General features: G+C 56.8%; 3 protein-coding genes across 7 annotated transcripts in view; 1 reads left to right on the top strand and 2 right to left on the bottom strand.

Annotated features, from left to right (window-relative positions):
* Nucleotides 1–14,405, bottom strand: part of LOC137846765 (coiled-coil domain-containing protein 81-like) — a 227,518-nt gene that overhangs the window by 15,331 nt on the left and 197,782 nt on the right. The gene's annotated exons all lie outside the window — the stretch shown is intronic.
* Nucleotides 1–14,405, bottom strand: part of LOC137846767 (olfactory receptor 14A16-like) — a 41,543-nt gene that overhangs the window by 6,431 nt on the left and 20,707 nt on the right. The gene's annotated exons all lie outside the window — the stretch shown is intronic.
* LOC137846770 (coiled-coil domain-containing protein 81-like) lies at nt 7,450–14,359 on the top strand. 2 transcript variants are annotated; one of them, XM_068664883.1, is made up of 7 exons: nt 7,450–9,115; nt 9,501–9,571; nt 11,176–12,611; nt 12,936–13,073; nt 13,384–13,526; nt 13,795–13,917; nt 14,228–14,359. In XM_068664883.1, exons 1-3 carry the CDS (start codon nt 8,840–8,842, stop codon nt 11,249–11,251), a joined length of 423 nt encoding a protein of 140 aa, XP_068520984.1. In that variant the 5' UTR covers nt 7,450–8,839; the 3' UTR covers nt 11,252–12,611; nt 12,936–13,073; nt 13,384–13,526; nt 13,795–13,917; nt 14,228–14,359. The 2 variants fall into 2 exon arrangements, with proteins under 2 accessions (XP_068520984.1, XP_068520983.1); XM_068664882.1 differs by lacking the exons at nt 7,450–9,115; nt 9,501–9,571 and having other exon boundaries at nt 12,137–12,611.

The raw sequence follows: 14,405 nt of genomic DNA, 5'->3' as shown, positions 1-14,405 counted from the left end.
TTCGCAGACACACGGGAGCTGCAGCTCCTGCACTTCGCGCTCTTCCTTGACCTGGTGCTGTTAGGAAAGTGATTTCAAGGATGTTTCTGAATAGGCATAAATTTCCCATCTTTTTCCACAAGTGATTTCCTGGATACTTGTTTCATTATCATTATTGTTATTTTGATCTTCAGTGTCATTTCCTTTAATATTTTCTTATAAAAATGTTTTTTATTTATCCATTGTCATTTGTGCAATTAAACTGCTTTGTTTACTCTGGATATTTTTTGCCTACCTGTATGTCAGCAGTGACTTTCTCTTACCAGCTGTATGATAAAATGCATAATTTATGAGTGCTTTAAAAGAGCATAATTTATTGAGTGCTACTGATAGACTGGAGCAGTGAGAAACTAAATGAGAACTAAGAAAGTTCATGGTCTCTCTCTGCCCCTGCTCCAGCGTGGGGTCCCTCCCACAGCCAGCTCTCACAGCCATTCACTGTGAGTGCAGCAGAAATGCTCAGGATTTCTGACTTCAGAGAGCACTGCTTGGGCATCACAAGGGAGAAGATGGTGTCTAGCAAAAGCAAAACTAAACTAAAAGTCCTTTTTGTCACCCACCTTTTTTTTTTTTCTTTTTTTTTCACATTCGGAGTGCAGATGTAAACGTCCCTTCTGTGCTAGGAGTGATTTCATATGTCAAATTCTGAACAAAAAATACTTGCCCTACCATGTTCCAATATACGCAGTGCCCTGGGAAAGGACTTCTAACTCTTGAGCCAATGGGTAATGCCATGGTGGTAATGGTAAACTGAACCTCACCAAAAGAATCTCAAGTCATGGAAGTGAAAGGACATATTTCCTAGAGGAAAAAAAAAATCCTAGAGAAAAAAAAAAAAGCCTTTTGACATGTGCCTTCCTCACATGACTGTGAGGCAGGCATTCCATGGTACTTTGTCAGCACTGGATTTTTTTCCTACGTGAAGCCTCCCTCCACCTACTCCCCATCCCTGGGCCTGGTGGTGGCAGTTCTGTACTCAGTGATGCCTCCAGCACTGAACCCTCTCATCTACAGCATGAGGAACCAGGAGCTCAAGGATACAGTATGGAAACTGCTGATTGGGTGTTTATCAGTGGCCACAGACTGTCTGCCTTCTTCTGCAGATGGCTCCAAGTATTATTCATGACAGGCCACCTTGCCTTTCCATATTGCATTTGTTTCTTCAATTTTCCTTTCTGCCCTTGTGATATTGTTGCCTACACAAAAATGCCCTTTTTCATTCCTTCCTGCCTGAGTATCACCCTTTCTGTGTGACCCAGGATTTCTATAGTCAAGGAGCCAGGATCTCTGTGTATTTTAACCAAATAAATGTTGGTCTGAGACCCATTCTGAGTTGATCAGGAGTGAATGGGAACTGGAGCTGTGGTGGCAGTGCCCAGAGCCCTGCAGCAGCCTGCGATGGGCACTGCCGTGGGACCAGCCCAGCCTAGGCTACTGGGCTGGGCTGGGCTGGGGAGAGGGCAGGGAGGTGGGAGAGCTGGGGGGCAACTGAGCTGGGCTGGAAGCTTCCCAGTAGAGAGAAACATCCGTGTCGAGCTGGGATATGCGACCGTGCAGAGGGAGGACATGCACTGCTGGCTTTGGATCGCATGGCAGAGATCAAAGACAGGCTGGTGCAGGAGGGAGGCAGCTGGGCTGTGCCCTGCTGGCACGGACAGACCAGGAGGGTGGCCCAGGGCCTTTGTACCTGAAGCCTCTCTTGTCAGCCATGTCACAGCCCCTTTTCCGCTCTCAGCTCCTTGTTCCCTCACAAAATACCCCCTCACAGTCCCTGTCCCCTCATGAAGTGTCCCTTAACCCCTCATCCCCTCACAAAATGCCCCCTCACAGCCCCTCATCCCCTCACAAAATATCCCCTCACAGCCCCCTCTCCCCTCACGAAGTGTCCTTTAACCTCTCATCTCCTCACAAAATGCCCCTCACAGCCCCTTTTTCCCCTCACAAAACGTCCCCTCACAGCCCCTCTCCCCTCACCGAACGCCCACTCAGCCCTTTTTCCCCTCACAACCCCGCATCCCCTCACCGCCAGACGCCCCCCAGAGCCTCGCACCCCTTCTCCAATCCCCCTGAGCCCCCCCAGACCCCCATTTTCCCCAAAATCCCAAAAAATCCCCTCAGACCCCCCTCAAATTCCGCCCCCCCCCCCGCACCGGCCGCAGCCTTGGCCGCCATCGATCCCTCCGGACCGTTTCAAGCCGCGGGGCGGGAGCCAATGGGAGGCCGGCGAGCGCGCATGCGCAGTGCGGGCAGCCCGGCGGGGCATGACGAAATGGCGTCGGTTGCCTGGCAACGGAGGGAGGGGACAAAATGGCGGCGGTTGCCTGGCAACGGATGGAGGGCGACAAAATGGCGGCGGTTGCCTGGCAACGGGGGGAAAAGAGGCGGGAACGGCGGTGGCGATTACCTGGCAACGGGGGGCGGGGCGAAGGGAAAGGCGCCCAGTTTGTACTGGGAATGGGCCCAGTTTGTACCGGGATGGGGTTGGGGGGCCCAGTTCGAACTGGGATGGGCTCAATTCATACTGGGAAAGGGCTGAGGGTCTCAGTTTGTTCACCACCTCTTGGCAAGCACCTCACCCAGGCGAGGACACATGCAGGCATATGCGAGCCCCCCCGAAAAACACCATGCGGGCATTCCTGGGACATTCCTGAGAGGCCTGTGGGAGCTGCAGGCCACACCAGTCTCTGGGACACCAGACGTCTTTCCTCCCAGAGCCAGGTCCCAAAGAGGCACCAGCTCCCAGGGAAACCTGGCCCTGGATTGTCCCCATCACGAGGAGGCTGAGCCATGCCCAGAGGAGCCCTGGGGCTGAGGACAGCCCTAGCATCAGGACCCAGGAGTCCTGGCTGCCACATTGTCCCCTGAGCCCAGCGGGACCCAAGTTTGTGTGCCCCAGGTGGAGTTTTGATGACCTGAGGAGATGCTCGGGACCTTTGCTATTGTCCAAGAGCAATTCCACGTCAAGCAAAAGCGGCTCTTGATTTGCAAACCGTTCTTCCAGCTGGACATTGATGAGGGGTGGCTGGAGGACATGTACTGTCCCCCTGAGATCCTCCCTGGTGAGAAGGCAGCAGCCCCCCTCTTCCTGCCCCATGTCCGGAAGGATTTGTTCTCCCTGCTCTTTGGAAAGGCCTGGGAGAGGCAGAGGATTGTCTCCAACGGTCAGGGTGGAGCTTGAGTTCCCCCAGAAGACCCCGTGGCCCCGGAGCTGTTTGTCTTAGCGACCCTTCCTCTAGGCCCTTGTTCGGAATGCTGCAAGCAACTTGGGCTTGCTGTGGCACTGAGGATGTTGCTTCTCCTTGCAGATGACGTCAAGGTCGAGCAGCTGAACTACCTGCAGCTAGCGCAAGCCACCTCCTTCCCACTGTACATGGTGCAGGAGTGTGTGCAAGAGACCATCGTCTTGTACTGTTGCCTCCTGAAGAACAAGGAGCACGTCCCCTTTGCCTTCAGGGACATCGGTGTTTTGACCTGTGAAGATGGTTTCCTGTGCATGAAGTTTTATCCAGACTGTGTTAAACGTCTGGAGAGCGCTGAGGACCTCATTGCAATGCTCCACAGTGTAAGCTGGTGATGTTTTGAGGGCTACTTCAATTTCTTTGGGAATCCTGTGGAAGGGTGATCAATCCGACCGCTGTTGGCCAGCCTGGACACGGCAGGCCAGTCAGATGCCTTTCCCCACGCCTGCCCCATTAGCTGCTTTCTCCATTAGCTCTTCTGAGCGTCTGGATGCTGGCCGCTGCAAAAGGCCTGGCAGCGTTACTGTACAGCCTCAATATTCTGCCATGCTCCTCCAGAGCAGAACAAAGGTGGATGGAAGAGGCTTTGGAGGAGGGTTTTGGAGAGAAGGCTTTCTTTTGGCTTGGGAGACAGGTTTGCTTCCTGTCAATGAGAGCCCTGAGAAAAGTGCCTCAGAAACCCTCCAGCAGGTCTGTGTCTCTTTGCAGAGAATGTGGCCGGCACACCCGACTGCCTTGAGTGGAGAGACCACCGCTCGTGCGATCCAGATGTTCCCAAGGTGAGTGCATTTCCTCCGCAGCCCTTGGCTTCCCACCTCCTCCTTTGGAACGTGCGCGGTTGGGTCTCCACGCTCAGCATCCAGTCGGGGCTAAATCCTGAAGAGACTGGGTCCTGGTTAACTCATGCTGACTTTTGGCTACGAGTGTCTTCACCTGGCGAGGAGGGGCACTGCGGTTGTGTTTCTTGTGCCCATGCTGTTGGGAATTTAGGCTACCTTTTCTGGTGTTGCGGGAAGCTTGACAACAAACCCCATGCGTGAACGTGACGGAAAAGGGATGCCATGCCCCGTGCAACACCAGGAGGATTACTGCCAGTGGTCCCTCTGGGGGTCACCCGTACTGAAGGCTCGTAGTCTTCCTCCCAGGCTTTGTCCTTCGGTCGTTCTTCAGCTTCCCCCCTCTCCTGATTTAGTAGGCTCTGGGCCGAATGTCAGAAAGTTGTGTCTCGTGCAATAGTCAGCAGTTATCTCAAGAAAACCTCCCCCCCTTCTCAACACCGTTCTTTTGCAAGATAAGCACTCTGTTTCTCTTGGCCTTGTGCTTACCCAAGGGTATGTAAGACAGAAGGCCACGTTTCATCACGAGGCCCTAGCAGTGTTGCATGTTGGCACGAAGCAGATGAACTCTTTTCCCAAGAAGGGCTGAGGAACAAAGCCTTGGTCCCGTCAGCCCGATCTCCCAGTCACAGCCAGGCCCAAGCGCTTCCCCTCCTCCCTCCCGCTCCTCCCTCAGGGCTCGCCTCTCCCCAGGCTGGGCTCCGATTGGCTGCCAGAGCCGCCAGGCAAAGGGAGCCCCACCCTCTGCCGGCTGGCTGGGGCTCGCTGCCATGGCAACCGTGCGACCGCCTGAGCAGGCGGGGCGGGCGCTGCCATCTTAGGGGTGCTGGGCGGGCCGGGGCTGAGGGGGGGACGTGGCCGGTGTGCCCGGGGCCCCCCTGCCCGGCCCCGCTGTTGCGTTGCTCGCTCCCTGTGCCTCAGCACCTCGTCTTCCCTTTCCTTTGTGGTGTCCAATGCACGAGAAGCCCGGCAGGGGCAGAAAGGCGGCCATTTCATGGCAGAAGCAATAGGGCTGGATGCTCCTGCCGTGCTCCTCGTGGCTTGACAGAGCGGCACACTGCCACAGGCACGGGGACAGCCTGGCAGCCTTGTGCCTGGGTGTGACTGTGAGATGGGGCTGACAGGACAAAGGCTTTGTTCCTCATCCCTCCTTGTGACAAAAGTTCATCTGCTTCGTGTCAACGTGGAACACTGGTAGCACGGGCACAAGCAAGCAAGGCCCTGCGGCCTGAGTGGAGAGGGCGAGCAGAGAGATGGGGGAATATCCTGGGTCCGTGCCTAGGATAATCAGTCCCAGGCCTAAGCCGTGTGCTGGAAACCTCTGGGCTCTTCCCTAGCCAAGGGATGGTGGCAAATCCTGGGAGGGGGGTGATGAAAGAAACGGAGGATGCGGCTCTTCTCCAAAGCTTTCCAAAGTGCCCCACCTTGCCCCATTGTCCCTCAGGAGCGGGCAGGGCACAGAGCAGTGTCCCCCTGCCCTGACAGTCATCCCTTTTCCCGTCTCTCAAGAACTCCCTCCTCAGCCTTTCTGTCTTCTCTGTGTGCAGGCTGTTCAGGTTGCGGGACTCGGCACCTTTGCTGTTCTCCAAGAGCAATTCCACATCAAGCAAAAGCGGCTCTTGATTTGCAAACCGTTCTTCCAGCTGGACATTGATGAGGGGTGGCTGGAGGACATGTACTGTCCCCCTGAGATCCTCCCTGGTGAGAAGGCAGCAGCCCCCCTCTTCCTGCCCCATGTCCAGAAGGATTTCACAGAATCACAGAATTTCTAGGTTGGAAGAGACCTTTTTGTTCTCCCTGCTCTTTGGAAAGGCCTGGGAGAAGCAGAGGATTGTCTCCAACGGTCAGGGTAGAGCTTGAGTTCCCCCAGAAGACCCCGTGGCCCCGGAGCTGTTTGTCTTAGCGACCCTTCCTCTAGGCCCTTGTTCGGAATGCTGCAAGCAACTTGGGCTTGCTGTGGCACTGAGGATGTTGCTTCTCCTTGCAGATGACGTCAAGGTCGAGCAGCTGAACTACCTGCAGCTAGCGCAAGCCACCTCCTTCCCACTGTACATGGTGCAGGAGTGTGTGCAAGAGACCATCGTCTTGTACTGTTGCCTCCTGAAGAACAAGGAGCACGTCCCCTTTGCCTTCAGGGACATCGGTGTTTTGACCTGTGAAGATGGTTTCCTGTGCATGAAGTTTTATCCAGACTGTGTTAAACGTCTGGAGAGCGCTGAGGACCTCATTGCAATGCTCCACAGTGTAAGCTGGTGATGTTTTGAGGGCTACTTCAATTTCTTTGGGAATCCTGTGGAAGGGTGATCAATCCGACCGCTGTTGGCCAGCCTGGACACGGCAGGCCAGTCAGATGCCTTTCCCCACGCCTGCCCCATTAGCTGCTTTCTCCATTAGCTCTTCTGAGCGTCTGGATGCTGGCCGCTGCAAAAGGCCTGGCAGCGTTACTGTACAGCCTCAATATTCTGCCATGCTCCTCCAGAGCAGAACAAAGGTGGATGGAAGAGGCTTTGGAGGAGGGTTTTGGAGAGAAGGCTTTCTTTTGGCTTGGGAGACAGGTTTGCTTCCTGTCAATGAGAGCCCTGAGAAAAGTGCCTCAGAAACCCTCCAGCAGGTCTGTGTCTCTTTGCAGAGAATGTGGCCGGCACACCCGACTGCCTTGAGTGGAGAGACCACCGCTCGTGCGATCCAGATGTTCCCAAGGTGAGTGCATTTCCTCCGCAGCCCTTGGCTTCCCACCTCCTCCTTTGGAACGTGCGCGGTTGGGTCTCCACGCTCAGCATCCAGTCGGGGCTAAATCCTGAAGAGACTGGGTCCTGGTTAACTCATGCTGACTTTTGGCTACGAGTGTCTTCACCTGGCGAGGAGGGGCACTGCGGTTGTGTTTCTTGTGCCCATGCTGTTGGGAATTTAGGCTACCTTTTCTGGTGTTGCGGGAAGCTTGACAACAAACCCCATGCGTGAACGTGACGGAAAAGGGATGCCATGCCCCGTGCAACACCAGGAGGATTACTGCCAGTGGTCCCTCTGGGGGTCACCCGTACTGAAGGCTCGTAGTCTTCCTCCCAGGCTTTGTCCTTCGGTCGTTCTTCAGCTTCCCCCCTCTCCTGATTTAGTAGGCTCTGGGCCGAATGTCAGAAAGTTGTGTCTCGTGCAATAGTCAGCAGTTATCTCAAGAAAACCTCCCCCCCTTCTCAACACCGTTCTTTTGCAAGATAAGCACTCTGTTTCTCTTGGCCTTGTGCTTACCCAAGGGTATGTAAGACAGAAGGCCACGTTTCATCACGAGGCCCTAGCAGTGTTGCATGTTGGCACGAAGCAGATGAACTCTTTTCCCAAGAAGGGCTGAGGAACAAAGCCTTGGTCCCGTCAGCCCGATCTCCCAGTCACAGCCAGGCCCAAGCGCTTCCCCTCCTCCCTCCCGCTCCTCCCTCAGGGCTCGCCTCTCCCCAGGCTGGGCTCCGATTGGCTGCCAGAGCCGCCAGGCAAAGGGAGCCCCACCCTCTGCCGGCTGGCTGGGGCTCGCTGCCATGGCAACCGTGCGACCGCCTGAGCAGGCGGGGCGGGCGCTGCCATCTTAGGGGTGCTGGGCGGGCCGGGGCTGAGGGGGGGACGTGGCCGGTGTGCCCGGGGCCCCCCTGCCCGGCCCCGCTGTTGCGTTGCTCGCTCCCTGTGCCTCAGCACCTCGTCTTCCCTTTCCTTTGTGGTGTCCAATGCACGAGAAGCCCGGCAGGGGCAGAAAGGCGGCCATTTCATGGCAGAAGCAATAGGGCTGGATGCTCCTGCCGTGCTCCTCGTGGCTTGACAGAGCGGCACACTGCCACAGGCACGGGGACAGCCTGGCAGCCTTGTGCCTGGGTGTGACTGTGAGATGGGGCTGACAGGACAAAGGCTTTGTTCCTCATCCCTCCTTGTGACAAAAGTTCATCTGCTTCGTGTCAACGTGGAACACTGGTAGCACGGGCACAAGCAAGCAAGGCCCTGCGGCCTGAGTGGAGAGGGCGAGCAGAGAGATGGGGGAATATCCTGGGTCCGTGCCTAGGATAATCAGTCCCAGGCCTAAGCCGTGTGCTGGAAACCTCTGGGCTCTTCCCTAGCCAAGGGATGGTGGCAAATCCTGGGAGGGGGGTGATGAAAGAAACGGAGGATGCGGCTCTTCTCCAAAGCTTTCCAAAGTGCCCCACCTTGCCCCATTGTCCCTCAGGAGCGGGCAGGGCACAGAGCAGTGTCCCCCTGCCCTGACAGTCATCCCTTTTCCCGTCTCTCAAGAACTCCCTCCTCAGCCTTTCTGTCTTCTCTGTGTGCAGGCTGTTCAGGTTGCGGGACTCGGGACCTTTGCTGTTCTCCAAGAGCAATTCCACATCAAGCAAAAGCGGCTCTTGATTCGCAAACCGTTCTTCCAGCTGGACATTGATGAGGGGTGGCTGGAGGACATGTACTGTCCCCCTGAGATCCTCCCTGGTGAGAAGGCAGCAGCCCCCCTCTTCCTGCCCCATGTCCAGAAGGATTTCACAGAATCACAGAATTTCTAGGTTGGAAGAGACCTTTTTGTTCTCCCTGCTCTTTGGAAAGGCCTGGGAGAAGCAGAGGATTGTCTCCAACGGTCAGGGTAGAGCTTGAGTTCCCCCAGAAGACCCCGTGGCCCCGGAGCTGTTTGTCTTAGCGACCCTTCCTCTAGGCCCTTGTTCGGAATGCTGCAAGCAACTTGGGCTTGCTGTGGCACTGAGGATGTTGCTTCTCCTTGCAGATGACGTCAAGGTCGAGCAGCTGAACTACCTGCAGCTAGCGCAAGCCACCTCCTTCCCACTGTACATGGTGCAGGAGTGTGTGCAAGAGACCATCGTCTTGTACTGTTGCCTCCTGAAGAACAAGGAGCACGTCCCCTTTGCCTTCAGGGACATCGGTGTTTTGACCTGTGAAGATGGTTTCCTGTGCATGAAGTTTTATCCAGACTGTGTTAAACGTCTGGAGAGCGCTGAGGACCTCATTGCAATGCTCCACAGTGTAAGCTGGTGATGTTTTGAGGGCTACTTCAATTTCTTTGGGAATCCTGTGGAAGGGTGATCAATCCGACCGCTGTTGGCCAGCCTGGACACGGCAGGCCAGTCAGATGCCTTTCCCCACGCCTGCCCCATTAGCTGCTTTCTCCATTAGCTCTTCTGAGCGTCTGGATGCTGGCCGCTGCAAAAGGCCTGGCAGCGTTACTGTACAGCCTCAATATTCTGCCATGCTCCTCCAGAGCAGAACAAAGGTGGATGGAAGAGGCTTTGGAGGAGGGTTTTGGAGAGAAGGCTTTCTTTTGGCTTGGGAGACAGGTTTGCTTCCTGTCAATGAGAGCCCTGAGAAAAGTGCCTCAGAAACCCTCCAGCAGGTCTGTGTCTCTTTGCAGAGAATGTGGCCGGCACACCCGACTGCCTTGAGTGGAGAGACCACCGCTCGTGCGATCCAGATGTTCCCAAGGTGAGTGCATTTCCTCCGCAGCCCTTGGCTTCCCACCTCCTCCTTTGGAACGTGCGCGGTTGGGTCTCCACGCTCAGCATCCAGTCGGGGCTAAATCCTGAAGAGACTGGGTCCTGGTTAACTCATGCTGACTTTTGGCTACGAGTGTCTTCACCTGGCGAGGAGGGGCACTGCGGTTGTGTTTCTTGTGCCCATGCTGTTGGGAATTTAGGCTACCTTTTCTGGTGTTGCGGGAAGCTTGACAACAAACCCCATGCGTGAACGTGACGGAAAAGGGATGCCATGCCCCGTGCAACACCAGGAGGATTACTGCCAGTGGTCCCTCTGGGGGTCACCCGTACTGAAGGCTCGTAGTCTTCCTCCCAGGCTTTGTCCTTCGGTCGTTCTTCAGCTTCCCCCCTCTCCTGATTTAGTAGGCTCTGGGCCGAATGTCAGAAAGTTGTGTCTCGTGCAATAGTCAGCAGTTATCTCAAGAAAACCTCCCCCCCTTCTCAACACCGTTCTTTTGCAAGATAAGCACTCTGTTTCTCTTGGCCTTGTGCTTACCCAAGGGTATGTAAGACAGAAGGCCACGTTTCATCACGAGGCCCTAGCAGTGTTGCACGTTGGCACGAAGCAGATGAACTCTTTTCCCAAGAAGGGCTGAGGAACAAAGCCTTGGTCCCGTCAGCCCGATCTCCCAGTCACAGCCAGGCCCAAGCGCTTCCCCTCCTCCCTCCCGCTCCTCCCTCAGGGCTCGCCTCTCCCCAGGCTGGGCTCCGATTGGCTGCCAGAGCCGCCAGGCAAAGGGAGCCCCACCCTCTGCCGGCTGGCTGGGGCTCGCTGCCATGGCAACCGTGCGACCGCCTGAGCAGGCGGGGCGGGCGCTGCCATCTTAGGGGTGCTGGGCGGGCCGGGGCTGAGGGGGGGACGTGGCCGGTGTGCCCGGGGCCCCCCTGCCCGGCCCCGCTGTTGCGTTGCTCGCTCCCTGTGCCTCAGCACCTCGTCTTCCCTTTCCTTTGTGGTGTCCAATGCACGAGAAGCCCGGCAGGGGCAGAAAGGCGGCCATTTCATGGCAGAAGCAATAGGGCTGGATGCTCCTGCCGTGCTCCTCGTGGCTTGACAGAGCGGCACACTGCCACAGGCACGGGGACAGCCTGGCAGCCTTGTGCCTGGGTGTGACTGTGAGATGGGGCTGACAGGACAAAGGCTTTGTTCCTCATCCCTCCTTGTGACAAAAGTTCATCTGCTTCGTGTCAACGTGGAACACTGGTAGCACGGGCACAAGCAAGCAAGGCCCTGCGGCCTGAGTGGAGAGGGCGAGCAGAGAGATGGGGGAATATCCTGGGTCCGTGCCTAGGATAATCAGTCCCAGGCCTAAGCCGTGTGCTGGAAACCTCTGGGCTCTTCCCTAGCCAAGGGATGGTGGCAAATCCTGGGAGGGGGGTGATGAAAGAAACGGAGGATGCGGCTCTTCTCCAAAGCTTTCCAAAGTGCCCCACCTTGCCCCATTGTCCCTCAGGAGCGGGCAGGGCACAGAGCAGTGTCCCCCTGCCCTGACAGTCATCCCTTTTCCCGTCTCTCAAGAACTCCCTCCTCAGCCTTTCTGTCTTCTCTGTGTGCAGGCTGTTCAGGTTGCGGGACTCGGGACCTTTGCTGTTCTCCAAGAGCAATTCCACATCAAGCAAAAGCGGCTCTTGATTCGCAAACCGTTCTTCCAGCTGGACATTGATGAGGGGTGGCTGGAGGACATGTACTGTCCCCCTGAGATCCTCCCTGGTGAGAAGGCAGCAGCCCCCCTCTTCCTGCCCCATGTCCAGAAGGATTTCACAGAATCACAGAATTTCTAGGTTGGAAGAGACCTTTTTGTTCTCCCTGCTCTTTGGAAAGGCCTGGGAGAAGCAGAGGATTGTCTCCAACGGTCAGGGTAGAGCTTGAGTTCCCCCAGAAGACCCCATGGCCCCGGAGCTGTTTCTCTTAGCGACCCTTCCTCTAGGCCCTTGTTCGGAATGCTGCAAGCAACTTGGGCTTGCTGTGGCACTGAGGATGTTGCTTCTCCTTGCAGATGACGTCAAGGTCGAGCAGCTGAACTACCTGCAGCTAGCGCGAGCCACCTCCTTCCCACTGTACGTGGTGCAGGAGTGTGTGCAAGAGACCATCGTCTTCCACACAGGAGAGATGTCCCCTTTGGACCCACCAGGAGCAGGGACTCAGAAAGGCTCCTGACACCCGTCCCGGAGGAGGCCGCTCTCTCCACGGATGGCAAGCGTGCAGCACGTTTGCCTGAGACTGGCACGCCAGCTTCATTTTCCACCAGGGCCCTGATCCTTGGGGGAGCTGGATGCAGAGCCTTGTTGCAGAAACTCCTGTCCCTTCAGGAGCCCCCCCACATTGCAACAGAGTCCATCTTTTTGTCTGTGGGAGCAAACGTCCCCTGCAGTTTCTTCCAGCTGCCCCGCAGCTTCTTCCAGCCTAAGGAGCTGTGATACCAGATGGAAACGTTTCTTTCCAAACGATATCCCAGACTTTGTGGCAGGCACAAGAGAGTGCCGAGGGAGGGAGGTGGCATGCCTGCCCTCCTTGCCGGATGGCGTTCTCCGATGTTGCTGGCTCCCCAGCGATAATCTGCTTTCCACCCATAAGCCCGGGTGGGCCGTATTGGTGTCTCTAGGATCCTGTCCTTGCACAAGACACTGCTCCTCTCCTTCTGCCACCACAAAGGGCCTGGATACGGGCATCGCGAGCCTTCCTGAAGGCAGCTGGTGCCACTGCTTCGCGGTTGGCTCTCTCCGTGTCTGCTGAAGCGAACACGGCCAGTCCAACACCCATTCGCTGCGGAACTGCCGTCTGCTGCAGAGGCTGACGCAGCTTGCGAGCACGGACTGGAGACCGAATTCCCCTGGGCTCATGCAGCCTCCCGGTGTCTGTTTGCAGTGTGCTCCCCCCGTGTCCAGGCAGCTCCCCCAGGACAAAGAAGACAGACAGGCAGGAACTAGCTCCTCAAGCCAAGTCCACCAGCACTGCGCTCCCTACTCCCGAAGCCTCTCGGAGATTGGTGCAGGTACCTGCTCTGCCTTGCTGCAATGACCACGCGGTTTGGGACTGTACTAAAGCCTCTTTGTGTGGAGCGATCCCAAGCCGGACCCTTGGGATGCGTTCACACACTTGTTACCTCCTTCTTCTCTTCCTCGGGAGATGGAAGGTGGTGTCCCGCACACCTTCCCTGCCTCTTGCTGCCTCCCGTGTTGCCATGAGCCGCTTCATTTGGACCAGGGGCAATGGAAAAGGAATGAGGGCTTTCTGGGTCTTTGATGGCAGAGGTCTTTGGTCCAACAGCTGAGACCAATCCTGTCTGCTGTTGTGTTTTTTGTTTGTTTTCCTCCAGGAGGTCTGGAACCTGTCCTCGCAGTGGGACCAAACAAAGAGCTCATGGCCCTTGTACCAAAAGCGAATACAGCAAGCCCGGGCAGAAATGGCTGCTTGGGGAGCCTGGTCTCAGGGGGAGGACCGAGAGACACCTCAGGTACTGGCAGTGACCAACACCGCTGAGAACAGCAGCGATCCTCCCCGCCAGGGCTCCGAGGGGGGCAGGTCCCAGGGTGGTGGGAGCAGGACGGGCACCAGGGCGCAGGGCAGGGCTTTGCCTGCTCCTCCCGGTGAGGGAGAGGCTGTCAGCAGAAAGCGAGGGATCAAAGCAGCAGCCAGACGTGGGCCGGCAGTGCCGAGTCGCCTGCTTCCCAGGTCCTGCTGCAGGGTCCTTTCAAGGGGTCCTCTGGGAAACAGCACCCGTGTGTCCAGTCCTGTCTGATGAGAGCGTCTTCTCCTTGCATCAGGTCACCAGGCAACATGATTGGATTCCCCATCCCCCAGCCCAGCACAGGAGCAAGGAGGTCGTGAGGAGGTGGAGGAAGGTTCAGATCCCTGCCCCAGAAGAGGAGTGGAGAGCAGCAGCCAAGCTGGAGAGCCTCCAGCCTGAGTAAGTGTGTGCCGGCTGCATTCACGTGCTGGGGCTCTCGAGTAGCTGCTGAGCGATGTCAGGAGATGTCCAGCAGCCCGGTCCCTGAGTCCTGGGCTTGCCTATGACACCCTTGGCTTTCTCCTAAAGCGGGCATGACCTTGGTTACCGCCAAGGCCTAAAACTCATCACAGGGCGAAAGGGTGGGTGCACGTGGCACCGCGTGGGTGCAGGGTCTGGATGAGGTGTCTGGCAGAGGCTGAGGGATCCCTTTGTCCTGGTGTTGCAGCCACCTTTCCCCACGAGCACTGCAAGTTTTGAAAACGTCGGAGCCGCATCGCAGTCAACAAAGGGTGTTCACAAGTGCTGCGGAGGAAAAGCGGCTGCGGCAAGAGCAGCAGCGGCTCCCCTGGTAAGTATCTCCAGAAAGGGATGGTGCTTCCCGCTGCTGCGAGGCCCGTCCTTCCCGTGGGGGCAGCACTGGGACAGAGAGGGCATTCCGGGGCCCTCTGCTCCCCCTGCCTCAGCCCCAGGCTGATGAGCTGCACCCCTGCGGACCTCGTCATGAGCTTGGGCACTAGGCATCTGTCGCAGCTGACGGCAACCTTGAAGCTTCATGGGAAGCAGACCCCTACGTGCACGGCCCGAGCTAAGCCTGCAGTATTTCTCTGCGTTCAGCCTATACACAACCTGATCATCCTCTTTTCTTTCTGACTCCCTAGCGCTAGATGCTGGTACTGCAACGGAGGGGAAGGTGCTGGGAATGCTGAAGGCAGCAGCGGAGCTCTGAGCAAAGGGGCTGGGAAGCTCTCCCGCTTTCCACCCCTGAATGGAAAATAAAGAGCACAGCCAGACTGCTGGTGTCGCTTCATCCAACGTAGCAAAGCACTGCCCTGATTC

This window comes from Anas acuta, chromosome W, assembly GCF_963932015.1.
Source record: "Anas acuta chromosome W, bAnaAcu1.1, whole genome shotgun sequence".
Classification (NCBI taxonomy): Eukaryota; Metazoa; Chordata; class Aves; order Anseriformes; family Anatidae; genus Anas; species Anas acuta.
Note: the sequence above shows the minus strand (reverse complement) of the source record. Positions and strands in the feature narration are given on the sequence as shown.